At 42.8% G+C, this 19056-nt stretch overlaps 1 protein-coding gene across 1 annotated transcript; it reads right to left on the reverse strand.

The window, feature by feature from the left end:
• Positions 1-69: 69 nt before the first annotated feature.
• fasn (fatty acid synthase) lies at positions 70-18347 on the reverse strand. The gene is made up of 41 exons (XM_089015496.1): positions 18214-18347; positions 17693-17845; positions 17251-17424; positions 16795-16995; positions 16579-16701; positions 16339-16454; positions 16042-16176; positions 14392-14866; positions 14093-14280; positions 13818-14007; positions 13620-13714; positions 13078-13212; positions 12758-12961; positions 12348-12463; positions 12074-12246; positions 11787-11978; positions 11510-11590; positions 11174-11353; positions 10683-10862; positions 10370-10576; positions 9216-9532; positions 8740-9141; positions 8451-8615; positions 8229-8344; positions 7306-7460; positions 6981-7184; positions 6734-6884; positions 6481-6659; positions 5803-5922; positions 5600-5722; positions 5281-5504; positions 4695-4890; positions 4464-4615; positions 3753-3844; positions 3290-3684; positions 2971-3162; positions 2239-2448; positions 1908-2119; positions 1637-1735; positions 1306-1557; positions 70-1226 (listed from the first exon to the last, which is right to left on the reverse strand). The coding sequence occupies exons 1-41, from the start codon at positions 18338-18340 to the stop codon at positions 1089-1091; spliced, it is 7539 nt and encodes a 2512-aa protein (XP_088871622.1). The 5' UTR covers positions 18341-18347; the 3' UTR covers positions 70-1088.
• Positions 18348-19056: the final 709 nt, after the last annotated feature.

A 19056-nucleotide genomic window follows, 5' to 3' on the forward strand; every position in this document is an offset into this window, starting at 1 on the left:
TTTGACACATTAATAGAAACTTCACAATTATAACACACATTTCCAGAAGAAAAAAAAAACAATTCTGTGATCTTTTTAGACGTATTTATTATCTGCATCGATACACCTCAAACACATTATACTATAATTAATCATAAAGAATAGTTATTTGTCCTTGTCCCTGACCCAACCCTTCATTGACCAGATCACAGGTCTCAGAGATGGTCGACCGTTGCCCAAGGGGGGACCAAACTGGTGGATGTTATGATAAAGTTAAAAGTATGACAGCAAAAGTCAGCAGGTTATACAAAGTACCTTTAAACTCATCAGGGGTTCATACAGTGTTAGTAACATAAAACTTAAATAACTACTGGGATGTGTAAGAAGTTTTATGTAGAGCAATACATTTCTGTCCAACAGCATGTTAACGGTACCATGAGCACAAAAGGTCTTTTTGTCCTACAGGATTCAAGAGAAAAAGTATTTGGCCAGAAAAAAAAATGTAGTACATTTCCCCTTCTCATCGGTTAAGATCACACAAGCTCTTATATCATGAGTTGGGGTGAGCTCTGCAACTGTAATGACCTCACTGTCAAATTCAACAAAATATTTGCTGAAAATACCAAAAAAAAATTAGAAAATAATACTGACAGATATGGAGAAAGAAACACTTTTAGTCTGACTTTTTGTGTTGGATCTGATTATCGCCGCGATACCCTGTACCGTGTGAAAATACGTGTATTAAAGTAAGATTAAAAAATATGGATTTAAAACGTGACTTGTTTATCGGACCATTTTTCAGTTAAATTCCTTAAAATGCAAAACGGCACATTTCAGTCCATCTGTTCACAGCACAAATATTTTGCCCAGTGCAATCAAATAACAGTTTCATGAGATTGTGGGGTGGTTGTGTATTTCCTACAATTCAATGGTGTTTAAAAGAAAAATGGAATGTGTTAGATCCATGTAGCAAAATTTCACAAAATGTAAACATATGGTGTGCAAAACTTAGGATGTTACCTTAATTAAAGTGATTGGGTACACATCCTAATTAACAAATTCTAGGTGGGGAACGTCGTGGAACTGGAATACGTGCGAAATGGTATGTTTTAACCCTCCCTTGCCATAACTCTTGGCTCAGCTAGCGAGCTGTGAATGATGCTGCTGATGGAGTCCACCCCCTCTCCTTCCAAAAACGTGTGGTGGTCGCCCTCAATGACATGGACTGATACTTTGCCGTCACAAACCTTGATAAAAAAAACAGGGTATTATATGTAAGACACCATGTTGCATGATAAAAAATGTCGGCATGTTGATGCTTGTTACCTCGCTTAATTTGTAGTCTGCTCCCAGGGTTTGTCCGTATTCGCTGCTGGTTTTGGCGCGCAGTAACAATACGTTGCCCTTGTATTTCGTAGCGGGTAAGTAGCTGTCGGCTGCCTTCAACTTGGGATAAAAAGAGGAGGCTGCGAAGCTCAACAAATCCCTGTTGATGTTTTTATGGGTGGATGTGATGAGGTCCACGGCTGCGTTGACGCGAGCCTCCAAGTCCGCGAGTGGGAGAAGAGCATCTAGAAGCTGCAGGAGACAACGATTATTTTCTTAAGCAGCCATGTGTTGTGTCAGGTGGTTGTGTTTATATGCCAAAGTTGTTCACCTTGCTGTATTCTGTGTCCATGAACTGCTGGATGAAGGCGCACAAGGCTTCGGTTTCAGCCTCAGATTCTTTGTCTGGTGTTAGCTTTGCTCTATACCTCTGTAAATAAATTAATTTATTTAGTGTAATTTCTTAGCACCGGATGAACGAATATACAGTGGATATAAAAAGTCGACACACCCTGGTAAAATGCCATATTTATTTACAGTAGTTAAAAAAAAGACATTTAGAAAATGGCTGTTAAACACTCCTTAAATTTTACACCTCTCACCTGCGTATAGGCTGCCACGTATGAATGCGATCCGTCGAACAGGAAGAGATTCTCCACGGGCAGTTTCTGGTTCTGCAGTTGAGTACACATTTCAAACGCCACGCACGCGCCGAATGAGTAGCCGGCGATTCGGTACAGCCCGCCAGGTTGGATGCGTCGAATGCAATCTACGTAGTACGCTGCTAGAGATTGGATGCTGTCCAGTGGAGCAGCTGGGAAAGGAAAGTTATGAACGTGATGAATATAAATAGATTTTTTTGTTGTCAGTCTAGTCATACAAATAAGTATACAAAAAAATACGTTGCCTTAAAACAACAGCAGAAGATAGTACCTTTGGTGCACTGCAAGCCATAGCAAGGCACGTCAATCTTGGAGGCCAGTGTCTTGAAGGCGGCAACTGAGCCTTCAATGGGGTGCACGAGGAAAAGCGGCCTCTCCTGGTTCTGCACGTCGTTGAGTGTCATCACCGTAGGGCCGTCTGGGTTGACGAGGAGCTCCGTCAGGCTCGACTCTGACAAGGTTCGAATAACGTCCTTTTTCACTGTGGCGTGGAGACATTTAAGATGAGAAATTTAATGACGGCTTTTTAACTCATTTCCTGCCAGATATGTGCAAAAATGTGTGCACACCGGTGCCATGGTTTGTGTCACTGTCACTCAAATTTCCAGGACCCATAGAATATTGAGTTTGAGGGCTACATAAGCATTCAATGCAGCGTAAGAAATCTTTCTTCTTTCATCAGAAAAAAAGCGAATTACTAAATTTTATGGGTTTGGAGTTAAATGAGCTTGAAATTAGGGCAGCTTTCCAAAATACAATGCAATACTGTACATACATATGGATTCATATGGCGCTTTAACAACAGCAGAACTAACATGGAAAAAAGGAAAATGCTGCCCGTTTGTAGAAGGGAAAAACATTGCCAGAGGCCATGGCTTTATCGGCACCCAAACAAGAAAAAACAAAATGGCGCTCTGTCATTTGTGAATGGCAGTGAATGAGTAAATTTGCAAGCTTCAGTCATTCGTCAATTCACAAATACGTGACAATATAGACGAGATACCATTTGATCCTTCCGGCTTCTTATTGGACAGCTCACGTAGCTTGTTGATAGTCAGCTGCCGGATTTCCCTCATGGCCATAACGATATCATAGTCTCGTTCGAGAGTCTGGCGAACCTCCACGCCCATAAGCGAGTCAAGGCCCAAGTCAGCCAATGAGGAATCAGCGTTGAGGCTGTTGACATCGCGCACGCCTAAGAAGGAGATGCATCAGATTGTATGGGTAAATTCAGCGCATTTATCAAACCAAAACCTAAAAAAAAAACATTTCAGGTACATTCTATAAATTTATGATCCAAAATCAAAGTGTCCGAAAATTACCCAGAATGTGAGCTACAGCGTCCACCAAGTCCTTCTGGCTTCCCACTTCACTCTTGACCACAATGCGCTCCGCTAGCACAAAACTTGACACCACAGGGCTCCGCTGACACAGGAAGTGGTCGAGCACATCCAGGCAAGAAGCCATCCTTTGCGGCAGGGTGCCGCCAATCACTGAGTCATTCCCACCCATATTTTCAAGGACCACACCCACATCCCCAATAGCCCCCCATTGGACCGCGAGTCCAGGAAGGCCATCGTGACGTCTCTTCTCACACACGCGTTCCATGGCAGAGTTGGCGTAACCGTAATTACTTTGGCCGGCATTGCCGCGGCCGCAGCTGACGGATGAGAATGTAACGAAATAAGACAGCTCTGGACAGGATTTTCTTGTGACTCTGGAGAGGGAGTGTAAGGGGATCAATACGTGTCAATTCCTTGCACCTTATTTAAAAAAAGAACTTACTTGTCAAGGTTCAAGGTACCATCATATTTAGGTTTGTTGACATCAAAGAACTGCTGAGGGGTCAGATTCTCCAATAAGCCATCTTTCAAAACCTGGAGATAAAAAAAAAACAATTGTGATTGAAAAATCTGTGTCAATGTTGTTGCAAATTGGAAAAAAAGAATACCAAACATATTGAACTCATTCACTGTCAGACACGTGCAAAAAATGTTTTGTCAATGTCACTCGTATTCCAGGAACCACAGAATATTGAGTTTTAGGACTACATAAACATTCAATGCAGTGTAAGAAACCTTAGATTATCTTCTTTCATCAGAAAAAAAGTTAATTCCCAAGTTATATGGGTCTGGAGTTATATGAGCCTGAAATGAGGGTGGCTGTCCAAAATAGAATGCAATACATACATATTGGTTCATATAGCGCTTTAACAACAGCTAACACTGGAACAAAGTGATAATATGTGGAAGGGAAAACATTGCCAGAGGTCTGGCCAGCGCTTTATTGGCACCTAAGCACGAAGAACCGAAACCTGAACAAATTCAAGAATGGCGCTCTACGTCATAGTTTCAATTTTCAAATAAATTTGTGAATGGCAGCGAATGAGTTAATATTTCAAGTTGGTATTGGTGCACTTTTAATTTTTCATAGCAATATTTAACTTCTCAATGTGTTTAAAAAAAACACTAAGTCAAAACTGAAGAGAACGCTGACCATGGCAAGATGGAAGACCCCACCGACTGGACCCAACCTGCAGGCCTCAGCGATGAGCTTTTCCGCTCCCTGTAGTGTGCCGACATCACTGGTCGAGACCAACACCTCCACATTCTGACTTTGCCATTCGCTCACACGCTTTGCCTGGTAACCTGGCAACAAATAAATAACAAAATAATAATAATACCAGACTCAATCATACGTAAATCATGTTCTCATATCCGTCCTTACCGTTCCTGATCCCAGATCTGGAAGTGAGCACCAGCTTGCGGACACCCTTTTCAGTCAGCCACTGAGCGAGTTCGAGGCCGAAGCCCCCGAGACCCCCGGTGATGATGTACGAGTGGGAGGCGAGGCAGTAGGTACGACGGAGGGCCGGGATAGTTAAAAGGGACGCGGGACGGACGGATGTCTCCTCGTGACACACCTGTGCGAGACACCAAATGGTCAAAGTATGTTTTAACGCCATCACATTCATCTGGGATTTCAAGGTGTACATACATTCCCCTACTTACGAACATTCAAGTTACGAACATTTTTGTAGTAACATATGTAGTATTCTCTCCAGTTGTACATGTACATATCTTTATAGAGCATATATTTTATTCAATGTTTATTTTTCAGTACAAACCAATACAGGTTAGTTATACAAGCCTTAAACATACTTATATAAGCCTTAAACATACATTCCATACAAAATATAGCACTGAATCAACTTACCAACGAATTCAAATTTGGAACGAATCTTATTGGTAAGTTGGGGAGCGCCTGTATTAAAAAAAACGGAATTGTTGATTTTTGCTGAATTGCGACTAACCTGCAGAAGAACCTTGCCAATATGTTTTCCTTGGGCCATGTATCGAAATGCCTCCTCTACTTGGTCCCTCTCAAAAACCGTTGTCTTAAGAGGCTGGACAACCCCTTCCGCAATGCCCTCCCGGAGCAGCTGTGACACTTCCTCCCATTCACTATTTCCTTCTTCAAAGAGAGCATCCAGCAAAATGCCGTGGAATGCCACATTCTTCAAGAACAGCGCCATACCTGGAGAAGTGAACATTGCAACTCCATTCGTGAAACCAAAACCAGTTTACCGTCATGTGGGTTCAGTTTTAGTGGCGATCTGGCTTCTTACTGACCAAGAGGTGAATTATTGGAAAGGTCGTATTTGCCTATCTCCAAGAATCGTCCATGTCGTGCAAGACAGCGAAGACTAGCTTGCAGTTTCTCCTCCGCCAGAGAGTTCAACACCACTTTCACACCTGAAAGATTATTGATATAAATTACACACAGTGGATGGCCCGAAAAAAATAAAATAATAATAATCAAAGATGCCACAAACCTTTGCCCCGAGTGTGAAGAAGGATATGCTGTTCAAAAGAAGCGTCCCGGGAATTAGCAAAAGAATCATCCGAGAGCTGGGGGAACCTTTCCTGAAGGTAAGCGCGCTTCTCTGCTGAGCCTAGCAACGCGAAAGCCAAAATATTTATTTGCATTGCCGAATGAGAATATTCATTACGCATGAAACAAGTCATTTTAACAAATGTGTTTATTTAATTTGAATAAGTTATTCAAACTATGACATTATAAAACACCGACCTATATTTTAAAAATTATTTAAAAGCAAATAAATCACCACATACAGACACTCCCCTACTTACAAACATTCAAGTTACGAACAATGGTACATACGAACATTTTTGCGGGTACCGTATGTTGAAAAATGTATTTTATTCATCTTATTAAGTACATGTACATGTGTGTGTCTCTCCCTCTCTTACATGTACATATCTTTATAGAGCATATATTTTATTAAATGTTTATTTTTCAGTACAAACCAATACAGGTTACTTTTACAATCCTTTAACATACTTATACAAGCCTTAAACATACATTCCATACAAAATATATCACTGAAGCAACTTACGAACACATTCACCTTACGAACGACCATTTGGAACGTATCTCGTTCGTAAGTTGGGGAGCGTCTGTACTTGACATTCACCAATGAGCAACTTACCAACTGTCGTGAAGACTTTGCAATTTTTGCTCAGGGCAATGGCGATGGCGGCCTGCCCGACGCCCCCCGATCCCGAATGGATGAGAACGCTTTCTCCGGGGCGCAACCTGCCGCGAACCACTAGCGAGTAGTATGCCGTGGCGTAGACCACCGGCACTGATGCAGCCTGCTCCATAGTCCTGCACATCAAGAAAGACAACGATGATCAGCCCATGTATTGATCAACCTACACATATCAAATTTTGACACGAACCAGCTAGAGGGGACATCCCAGAGAAATCTTTTATCAGCATCCACGCATGTCGCCAAGCCTTTAGCTGGCAGAAGACCCATCACACGGTGACCGTCGGGATCACGACCGGAAAACTCCATACCCAGCATGCACTGCTGCAGTGCCAGATCCCCTGCGCCAAGGGAATATTATGGAAACAGAGGGTCCATACATTTCTTTAGTTAGTAGTAACCATTTTTGTGATAAAGAAAAAAAAACTGGAATTTACCTGGAATAGCATCTGGTGGCAGTTTGCCCGTGGCAAGCATTATATCTCGAAAGTTGAGCGAACTGTAATAGACGCGACAAAGCCGCACATTCAGGTTGCCGGGTACAAAATGGCGGAGCGGCGAGGCAATCCAGGTCAGTGACGAAAGGTCTCCTCGAGTCAATACGTTGACATAGGCGAGCTCTGTTAACTCTTTGTTTCCGTCTTTGAAACAGAAAAGACAAAATAATTTACGTTAATCAGGTTGAATGTCTCACTTATCAAGAAAAATCACTTCAGAATATTCAGCAATGTCTGCATGTGCACACAAAACACTTTCTTGTACCAAGAGTTATGAGTTGATGTCTGAAGACACCCCAGCATCCGTCTCGGAATACGTTCATGACAAGATCTCCTTTGAGTACCGCCTGCATGGATGGATCGTCAACCTGGAGCGTCCGCGCTTCTGATGAGCCGTTTAGATTTGACACAAATGCACATCTGGGAAATATGACACAAACAAAAAAATATTAATAACTACGGTTACAGTAGCTCGAAAGCGTCTACGGTCAGTGCATTCTGAAAGTTCATCGCCATGGTGACAACCTGGAAGGAGATTCTAGTCAGTGGATCTGTTCTCTCAACTCATGATAGTAAAATAGTAAATTTTTGAAAAAGATTAAGTTATGAAAAGAAAGTAGGTTGGTGACATTCAGTGAAAATATGGCCTCTATTTACATGAAGGACCGGCAATTTCAGTCCTAATTTATTGATAGAGAATAGACATAACAGAAGTTATCATATTTAAAATTGTCATCCTGTTGTATGCTTATATGGCTGCACACAAGGCCCACAATGGAAGCACAGAAACTCAGATCAATCTGAAATGAACAGACACAGCCTGTTAAACTGTCATCCTCAGGTAGGAGATCTGTCCTTGCGCAGAATTTACGACCTGGTAAACTCCTTCACAGGAAGAGCTCATTAGCTAGGTTATAAGTCTATCAGTTTATGGAAAGACAACCCGGTAAAATGTCTACGTTCTGGATGTTGGTGCCTGGGACATCCAGGGGCGTGGTATTCAAATCAAGAAGACTGTTTTACTAATGTTTCACTTAAATTTGCATAAACTCTCAATAGATAGCTTGGCAGAGGGCTGCAGAGGTTGGGCGTAAAGCAGCTTCATGAAAACTGCGTCCCCTGCCGGCAGTAAAAGACAATCTTCACGTGTCCGAGTGAACATCTCTAGACAGTTATACAGTGCCACACCGTATTCGTAGTCCGCCGGGTTCCTGCCGCAGGCAGTTGACCATTCCCACAATCCCGCAGTGGGGCTGAGAAGCAGTTAACCACACCGGCGAGTCTGAGGACTCTGCAAGCGTCGCCTGTTTAAAAATCAACAAAGAAACATTTAGCGAAAGAGCGACATAGATGACATTTTCAAACACGGCGAGCCAGTAGGCTTAAGAAAATCCCAACTGCGGAACGGACCTTGAGCGTTTCGACCCACTTGTAGTCAGCATTATCAACAGCGAGGAAAATTGGTTGTTTGGCGGGACCCAACCGGCGACATAGAAAAAGCGCTGAGCCACAAAAAGACGTCCTGACAGCCACCGGGGTGAGGGAAGCTTCAGAAAACACTTTCTCCCATTCAGTCTAGGGAAACGGATTACATCACGTTATTTCCTTCTTTAGTATGTCACCACCATCCTTGGGAATGCTGTTGATTCACACAACACTCATGTAGCTATCAGGAGATTAGCGTGACCTCTTCACTGACCTGCGTGAGTAGCCCTTGCTTACAGGCGTCGTCGTTGACGCTGGAGAGGAAGCTTACAGTTTCCCCAAGGGTCTCCCCCTTAAGCAACGTGTGCAGGAGAACAAATCCTCCTGCCCTGGCTCCAGAAGCTAGATTTGTTACCAGCAGATGAGGGTCTACCCTTAAAGGGCCCCAGGCGTGGTTACACACCACCAGGTCAGCTGCTCCGATGGAACCTCCGGGAGCCGGGCCCAAGAGAGGGTCCCACTGTGCGGCTGTGACCGCAAGTTCCTCCAGGCGCTTTTGGTGGGGGGCGAGAAGGTCCGTATTCGTTGCCGTAGCAATATAATCCACACGTAACATGGGTTGGATGTTGAGAAATCCGACTACACGGGAGAAGAGCTGACCATCGCTTGATAGTGCCTGGCAAGACGTACATTTAAAACTTTACTTGCCAATATGTATTGACGACAGACTTATTTTGTTCAATTTCTTACTTCCAAGACTTTGATCTTTCCAGGCGTGCTGTTTTCCATGGCAATGTCCACACAGTGCCTAAGGGATGGTCCATCCAGAAGACCGCGCAGCAGACTGTCTTGCAGCAGACACACCCTTTCGTTTTCCACTGTCTGCGCCAGCTCTGAATTCAGGTTCCCGTTCAGCTCCAGTTCACACAGCATGGTGAGCAAACGAATTAAGCCAGGCTCAGATGATTCAGGGCTGGGAGCGAAGCTTTCCGATACTCCATCTAGCCCGGGGATGCAGAGCTTCAGTCCGTGAGGGGCCATCTTCTGCTGCAGTTTGTGGATTAATTCTGGATGGAGACAACATGGACAATGGACTGTGGCCATTTTTTCTTCAATTTTATCAACATGCGCAGTTTGCTAAAAACTGTCAAATCATTACTAAAACAAGGAGGATAATCAGCAAATTTCATACCTGTCAACCTTGGCTTATAGCTGCCCTTATAAAAGTTATCCCGTACATTATTTGAAATGACAAAACAACGCTAACATAAGCGGAAATGCAGACAGTTTATCGCGCATGTTCTGCTTTTATCAATCCAACCGTACGCAGCAATAAAAATACACTATATCCATACACACGATTGAGGATTACTTTTGCTGGTTTGCCGTGACAATAGTAGCGATTGGCGGCAGCATTGTCGTTAGCTACGAGCAATTGAGATGAACTGGATTTGAGCCAAAATCGTCTTTGTCAGATCGGTTCACAATGTGATTTTTTTCCCATATAAAAGTATGCCGCATATTATTTGAAATGGTAAAAAAAAAACATCAAATACAAGGAAAATGTCTAAATTGACAGGTATGAAAATTTGTCAGGGGGAGTAGAAAAAAAAAGGCCCAAAGCTGTTCCCATTATACACAAATTTGATGTAAAAAACAATACTCTGTAAAAGGCTCACGTGTCGCTTTGTATTAAGTTTTATTTAAATGACTTTTTTGCCCTATTTTACTGAAAAATTCAAACAAAAAAATTGGTTACGATCTAGAAAATTCAAATCAACTATAGATTTAGAACACTGGCTTTAAACGTCAGATTAAAGTGCAAAAAAAATGCACGCCATGACATCACCATGATGCATGCCATGTCTCAACTCATAACTCAAGGAAGGTTTTTAGAAGAGTACCTTTGCAAAGCTTCAACTGCGCCACAAGTTTCATGTCGTTTGAAAGGCACTCCATCTCCACGTAGCGAACAAACAGGAATTCCTCCAGGGTTGGCGGGTTATGCTGCTGCTGCTGTCGACGGGGCGCCACAGTCGCGTGAAGCCCGCTGATCTGTACTCCGCCGGCGGTGATTTTGTCAAGGTAGCGGTTAAGGTGGACTGTCACAGCTATTGGAATATTTTTGTGAGAAAAAATTGCAATGTGATGTTTAAATTGTGAGTTTGGGTTTAACACCCCTGATTTAGATCTTATCAATATCCATGAAATACATACCTAGTTTTCCATCAGCATACTCGTGGACCTTTTCCATATGGATTGTGGGATCAATGCATACAGAGCGAATCCTGGTTGGCACACGTAGACTACGTCCGGATAGCCCGACAACAATCATCTGCAGCATGGTATCCAGAAAGGTGACCCAGTTCCCCATCCATTGCAACTTCCCTTTGTCACCTGGAGGAAAGAACATTTGCAACAGTTGGGTTTTTACACTCTGATCCACTCGTGATAACACGCAGGCTGAAAAACATTTTTCAGAGGTGGCGGTAGTGTCTACTGTCATCCGTGAAAGTTAAATACAATGCAATACATCCTAATTTACATAGCGCTTTCACAACAGCTGCAGCTGTAACTAAGTCCTAGATCTGATATCTTGAACCCAATACAAAAACAAAAACATTGGCAGCTTCCTTAGCGACATCCCGTCAATGCAAACAAGACCAAAAACATTTTTAAAAAATGACATTTTGTAGTCAAAAACATACCAGCATGGTTTGATTCCAAAATTCCTTGGAAAGTCTTGCCATACTCATAGCCGCGCAGTCGCAGTTCCTTGTATACGTCGTGCGCCAGAAGTTTGGGGTCCTCGCTGTTTTTGAGAGCTTCCTGGTTCAATTGATGATGGAAGGAATCCAGTGCAGCATCCTCGAGGATGCTTATTTTTCCTGAAATTTACAAAATATGTATATAAAAACACCGTACATCCACATTTTTGATCAGGTTAATCGTAAGAAAAATCTAACATATTACAAAGGACAGATGGGAGAATTCTCCCCTTTTGTTGTTTATCATAACTCCTCGTAAAATGTAAAACTACCTACCACTGACAGCCAAGTCGCCATTCTCTGAAACTTCAAACTTGTTCGTGGCAGGCATGAAACGCACTTCCAGCTGGACAACACCTGTCGAGAACAGAATGTCAAAGATGTCACTGAAACGCTGACTCTTTCAATGTTGGACGTTCAAAAAAAATAAAAACAAATAAAAATAGCTGAATAAAAAAAATGTTTTTTTAAAATTCTTTCTTGGCTTCATTTTGTGGAATCATTGCAAAAATGAAATAGCACACGACAGCATCCCCAGACTTGTCCTCCTCACCCATATTCGGGAGAATTGTGGCCCTGTGGATGGTGACATCGTCAAAGGTCACAGGAGTCGTATCCATGACAACTCCTAGACTTCTCACTAAGGTACGCCAGGCCAGCACCAAGTAACCCGTCGCCGGGTAAACGACACGGCCATCGATGCAATGTCCGATCAGGTAATAATCAGGAGACTCCGGATTTATGTCTGTCGATTAGAAATGGACACAGAAAAAAAAGTCAGTGAAAACCTTATCATGCATCTTCCTGAAACAACCGAAATGAAAGATTTCGAGGACATACTGATACTGAAGACAATGGCGGATTTCGATCCAGAGCCAGAGGAGAAATCCTCCGCCTTGGGGACATCCCATGTCTGAGAATGGTCCCACTTTAACAACGGAGAAATCATCGGGGTGCCAACTGGCACAGGGTATTTAACCTCTGCATACAAACTGTTAACATCCACGTTGATGCTAAAGAAGATGCAGAAAAAACAATGGAATGTCAATAATCCGAATGTACATCCAAGAGAGCCATCATCATGGAATCTAGGCGGAACTGGACATTTACTGACCCATTCAGGTAAAGTTTGCCAATGTTTGAGAGAAAAAAATCCAAGTTATTGGGATGATCTCTCTTCATGAGGGGAAGTGAAGTACACGATTGGGTCAGGGTTCGCTTCAGGATGGCCTAAGGGAAGATGGACAGGACAATAGGGTATTTTGCCCCTTCCCACATTTTTATTCTCAGTTTGATCCAATTAGCTTCTGAATAGAAAACTCACCCGCGCACTTACTGCTGCTTAGCTTATTTTTTTTATTAATAAAACAACTATGCAGAAAATACATTTGCAATCTCTATGAGGGACTTGAGAGAAGTTATTTGATTATTAGAGCTAACTAAAAATAATGCTACGTTTCAAAAACAGTGCATCATGATGACCAATCTGTCTGAAAACAGAAAAAAGATGACTGAAACAATCACCTGAAGAAGAGCATGAGGCGCTATCTCCACCACGACGGCATTGTCAGGCACGAGGCTGAGGCCGTCGTGGAACAACACGGGGCTCACGAGGTTGTTGACGTGATAATCGGCCGAACTGTGAAGCGCCAGAGGAGTGTCCCATTCCGACTGAGGGATGCTGGTGCTCACCCAACGGGATGAACGTCGTCTCGGATTCTTTATGACCTGCGGCCAAAACAAGCGTTTATTTAAATCCACTATTTATCTTTATCCAATAGTGCAACTTGACGGCATGTTGTGAAATAAAAGTCAAAAAATGGAATACGTGATTGGAGGAATACCTTCTTGAGGGCCGCTAAGAGGTTTGGAGCGATGGATGCCATGTAGTATGAATGGAAAGCTACACCGGCGCTGCGCACCTCTTTTGCAAACACTCCCTGCTCTTTAAGCTCCGCCACAAAGTTGCTGACCGCTTCCTATTGAAGGAGCACACCACATCGGTTTAACCATCTCATATTCCCCTTTGTGACAATACGAAATTCATCATCTGTACTTCTTTGAAGGTGTCTGATGTTTCGCTCCTCATCCGAAGAGCTTCGTCAGCGAAGTAAAGTTGTGCTGGTAAATCTGGCCCTTTATATATCTCTAATGGACAGAGGTGGCCGTGCCAGACCTCTGCTCTGATAATCAGAATCTCTGTCTATATATATATATATATATATATAAGGCCAGAGTTCCCAGCACAACTTTAGTTCACTGACGAAGCACTTCGGATGACACTTTCAAAGAAGTAAAGATGACGGCTGAAGAAACCTTTTCATCGATGGATGACAGAGCCTACACACACGTAGACAATACAAAATGGTGCCTGGAGATGTCTGACCTGAGGACCGGAGATGGTGACCGTGTCCTCGGCATTATGGCAGGCTGGGACGACACCTTTGGGACATTGCGCAATACACTCCTTCCAGGTCAAACCTGAAAGGTCAACAAATAAATAGAAACAAATATCATCCCAATCATAAAAACTAGATTCTGACCAAAAAAAGAGCGAGTGTGTGACAAGTGCTTCTCTACTTACCCACTGCAGCCATGCCTCCAGGAGGAAGCTTAGCCTCTTTGATGCAACGTCCTCTCCAGTATGCAGCCAGGATGGCCTCCTCCTGGCTGAGGGAACCGTCCGCGTAGCCACAAGCTAGCTCTCCCACCGAATGGCCCACGATACCGTCGGGTTGAAGACCCAGCTTAGTGAGCATGTCTATCTGAGCTACCTGCAACCAGGGTGAGGCACGGATCGCGCAAGTGTTAAAACGTCATCATTTGAGCTGTACAAAAAGAACAATATTGGACCTCTACCTGGATGGCAGCGAGACCAACAAAGGAATGAACGGTATCTTCAAAAGTCGCTTCATCAGCCTCCATGAGAAGTTGAGATACAACCAGGCCCGTTTCCTTCAGGGCCATATCTGAGCGCATGATGGATTTTCTAAAATCTGGTAGCTGCATGAGGCTACGACCCATTCCCGCCCACTGTGTCCCCATGCCTGCAATACACCCCAATGCAAAAAAATGTATTAAAATCAATCCACAATCAATCAATCAGGTCAATCGGATTTTATACATTTTAATTATGAGAATATCAATTTGTGTCTCACCTGAGCATATGTACCAGAGGGGTCTGGGAGTGGCATGCACCTGCCCGACTTCAGCGCTATCTGTCTTTACACCAATCAGTGCGTAGCCTCGATAAGGCATAGCAGAAGCGGGACTTCCGGATACTCCATTAAGCAAAGACAAAAAGTTATCATCCAATCTATTTTCCTTTGCTTTTTGAAGCAACGTGTTCACAGCAGCCTCCGTCCGTCCGCAAGCGTGAAGCAATCGAGGGACCGTCCTGGTGGTTGCGACGGTGTCGCCCTGCGTTTGAGTGTTCCTCTCATTGGGACGAAGGATGACGTGGACATTAGAACCTCCAAATCCAAAGGAGTTAATGCCGACAATGCCGCCGCGAACGGGTATCGGCCGGTCAACCACTTGCACGCGACCGTCGGTGAGGGCAGGAATGTCAGTGTTAGGATTGTTGAAGTGGAGGTTGGGGGCCCACACTCCTTTTTCCAGAGAGAGCAACACCTACGCACGAGATAAAGACATTTTGGTTATTTTACAGCATATTCAATAACCTATCCAGAGTTTTATAACAGCTGCAGTAAAAGCGCCTCGTAAACAAGGATGGATTGTCTTGTATTATTCATCAGATCAATATTTATTTCGTACAAATAAAGCAAGCTAGCTAGCATTTAGAAATGAAGGAAAATGATGCCCATTTTAAGGTAAGATCAGAGCATTGACATCAAATGGTGAGTAGTTTTACTTTATTTGAATGTTATTGTGCCAATGACCATTTTATTGAGTAATCGCTGGGGCGTTTGGCTGCCGCCGCTCACCCGCAGAAGAAAAAATGGTTCTTATCCTGTGCCTATAAAGTCTCCTTGAGAGTTTTGAAGGGCAGTTAGAATTACAATGTATTATTATCAGAAGTATTCTTATTCTTAGTGATGTTATTATTATTATTATTATTATTATTATTATTATTAGCTGTCATCCAATATCATAGATGTTATTCATCCTTTCCTATTACCATCATTTTACTTTCTATTCTGTGTTTCGGTCATGGATTCTGTGTGACCCTTGGTATGAAGTTTAACTGGACACCAGATAAGTATCCGTTGTGTGCATACATTGTGCTAACAATATAACACTTCTTTGATAATGAGAGGCTAACGACATTAGTTGTAGATGCAATTAGGAACTGAGTTGCAAGTGCATCGCATAAATAGGACGCGATACATACCGATACTTAAGAATAACATTCCCCTTGACTCTTAGTCACGGTCAGATGGCTGCAGACTGCTGATGCTTTTATTCTGACAAACACAATATGTGTCCAAGTCTGCGCCTTGTTTATACTTGTTTAAGAAATGCTAAATGCGTTCAACGAAATCCATATACATGTACTGGTAACATCCGACTTACGACCGAGTTCTGTTCCGACCAAACGGTCGTAAGTCAAAATACATTCAAAATGTTGCATAGAGACTCCGAGGCTAAATGTTTGCTTTGCCAAGCAAAGAATTAAGATTTTAAAAATAGGGTCTGGAGGTCGTGGTCGTAAGTCGAATGTTACCTGTACTGTATTTTTTTTTGACACAAAAACAATCACAAACCCTGAAGCAAAATACTGTATGTAAATTGATAAACACATCAAATTAATGTATTAATTTCACCAACATCACCTCCCCCCTTACCTTGGCTATGGCAGCCAACCCCGATGCCGGTTCTGGATGGCCCATGTTGGACTTAGTAGACCCAATAAGCAGTGGTCCTCGATTTGACTGACAGAACACACTGACGATCCCGCCAACTTCCTGTGGGTCACCAACCTGCAAGTTTGAAGCACAAACATCACATTTGAGGGCGGATCCAATTTTGAATAGACAAGAAGTTAATTCAGGTTGCGTTTTTGGTATGTAAATAAACAAAAACAAATCACGATGCAGATTTTAAAATACACACACACACAACAGGGAATCCGATGCACTGACCTTTGTTCCAGTCCCGTGGGCTTCAATGTACTCAACCTGCTCTGGTGTGACATTTACCTCTTGATAGAGAGAATGAACGAGACGTCGCTGCATCTCACCGGAAGGAAACGTTACTCCTATAAGACAAATTGGTGGGATCACTTGCAAATTTTGGAGCCACGAGAGGAAATCATAACAGGAATGTGAAAAATCAAATAAGTAGAAAAATAAACAGGACAGTTTATTCCCCTTTCTCCTCACCCTGTTCTTTATATCCATCTGTGTTGTTTCCAGCATTCAACACCGTGGCATAAACTCTCTTAGCAGCCGACCGCTTGGTCAACAACACCACCACCGCTGCCTCAGAGCGACAGTATCCATTACCTTGACAAAAGAACGAGAACAATATCAAAATGGACAATCGCGTCGAATGCACGTTTCCATTTCGAAATCCGTAGAATGTTTTTTTCTTTTTACCTGAGGAATCAAATGACTTGCAGGTGCCGTCAGGACTGAGCATTCCAAGTTTCATGAACTGCACTGATGTGTTTGGTTTGAGTAGTAGGTTGACGCCACCGACCAAAGCGGCGTCACAGTGACCCAAGCGGATGGCTTGGAAGGCATTTTCTAAAGCAAGTAAGCTGGAGGAGCAGGCTGTGTCGATCGCTGTGCTGGGGCCTGCAGTAGGAGAAATAAAACCAAAAATAATCTTTATGATAGGATGTTTGATGTGTTCTGATTACTATTGCTTTGGTGGAATATATCCTCCTTATTTTTGTCCATCATAGGCGCGGCTACTTTGCCACTTGCCGTCGACTGAAAATGATACCACAGTAAATACGGCCTCTTTGACGACCAATCACAGGTCACCCGTTTTCTGGGCTTGCTCAAGTGACGTTTTCAAGCTGTGCAAATTACATGTTGTGGGTGTACCGTTAAAATCAAAGAAGTAGGAGAGTCTGTTGGCCAACATGGCACGCTGACAACCGGTCATGCTATAGCCAAGAAGCTCCTCTGGGTCTCTGCTCAACGCCTCCCCAGCCTCGGAACCGCTCACTCCGATGTAGACGCCCGTTTTACTGCCGCGCAGAGTCGTGGGGTTCAGTCCTGCATCGTAACAAAAGGTGATCGCCAGATTTTTATCAACATTATGAAGAATGCTTGGATTGAATTTAAATTAGATTATGCAATGCAAACAAACTATATAATCATGTTTTGGATGGGAGTAGCCTTTATTTGTCTCACAGTGGAGAAATTTACATTTCAAAGCAGCAAAGTGATGAAAGGAAGAGAAAAGGAAATAGAGAAGTAGAAAAACAAAATACAGGAGCTTGCTGGAAATTTTCACTGGTAAAGGGTTCAGTTGGGTCCTTACCTCCATCAACAATAGCCTCGTAAGCGATCTCCAGCATGAGACGGAGCTGAGGGTCCATGGTGTTAGCTTGTTTGGGATGAACTCCAAAGAAGGCCGCATCAAAATGGCTGATGTCTTTCAGTTTACCGTTCCTCTTTGGGAGACCGTAAAGACCTTAAAAAATACAAACATTGTAGTTTCAAAAGTTCCATTTGCTTTTTACAACAGTCTCAAGCTATAAAACATGTTTGAAATCAGTTTTATACATTTAAGGGGGAAAGTGAGGGCTAAAATGTTGAAATTACAAAATAATTAAAACAAAGTGAAAGTTAGCGTCTTATCGGCAGTCTATTCATGATAAAAATATGAAAAATAGCATAGTGTAATCATACAAACGGGATCAGCTACACAGCTAAATAAATACATATACAAATACATTAAATGACATTAAATTAAAAGAAATTACATTACATTAAATTAAATTGGGAGCTGTTTCCAGAGTCGGTTCTTTTCTCAGCCAGCGTCCCGTTTTATGCACTCACCTGGTGTCCACCTACGATCGTCCTCCGTCACCATGTCCACTCCATTGATGAGGTTCTCCCAAAATTCCTCCAGGTTGTTCGACTCGGGCAACCGGCCCGATATGCCAGCAATGACTACTTCATCCATAATGTATTTATTTCTGCGGACGCAAAAAAGAAGAAGAGAACTCTGTTAAATGCTATTTAAGTGCCCAATTTCTGCTAATTTCTTGACGTCATTGGAGTAGCAGATTAAACAGGGAACAGCAAGTATTACAGTTCACAAATATTAGCACTGGATTTGAACACAGTGCAGCCAGCAGCTTTTAACGTATCATCATTGTACAAATATCATCGTACAAATAATGTAACTCGAGCAAAAAAATATATATATATGCTATTTTTTAAAGCCCACCAAAAACCCAAAGGGTACGATGTATCCAGTCACAAGTGAAGATGGTTTTGTGCCAAAAAGCATATCTGATTGTGTTGGCTTTGATTGACAGGTTTGGAAATTGGGGCTCGCATGAACGAGCAATCTCAGCAGACAATGTAGTCTGCGCAGACTAGTGTACACATCAGTGATGTAATGTATGTGTGTGTGGGAAGGGTGGGGGCGTAGTCTGTCTGTCTTTCTTCCTCTTTGTTGTTCGTTTCTGGGCCATCCTTTTCTGTGTTAGCAGGTGCTCTCATCAGCCAATGACCTCCTTCAAATTTTAAGTCATTCGACCGAGGTCTTTTGGATATCGGTTGTCCTTAACATTTATTGGAAAGATTTGGCTATAAAACCTTACCGTGACCCGGTTAACACAACAACAGCCTGGTCATGACATAGCAGAATGGTCGTGACAAGTCTTTGAGGTG

This window comes from Hippocampus bargibanti, linkage group LG15, assembly GCF_051943395.1.
Source record: "Hippocampus bargibanti isolate YZ-2025 linkage group LG15, ASM5194339v1, whole genome shotgun sequence".
NCBI classification, from domain to species: Eukaryota; Metazoa; Chordata; class Actinopteri; order Syngnathiformes; family Syngnathidae; genus Hippocampus; species Hippocampus bargibanti.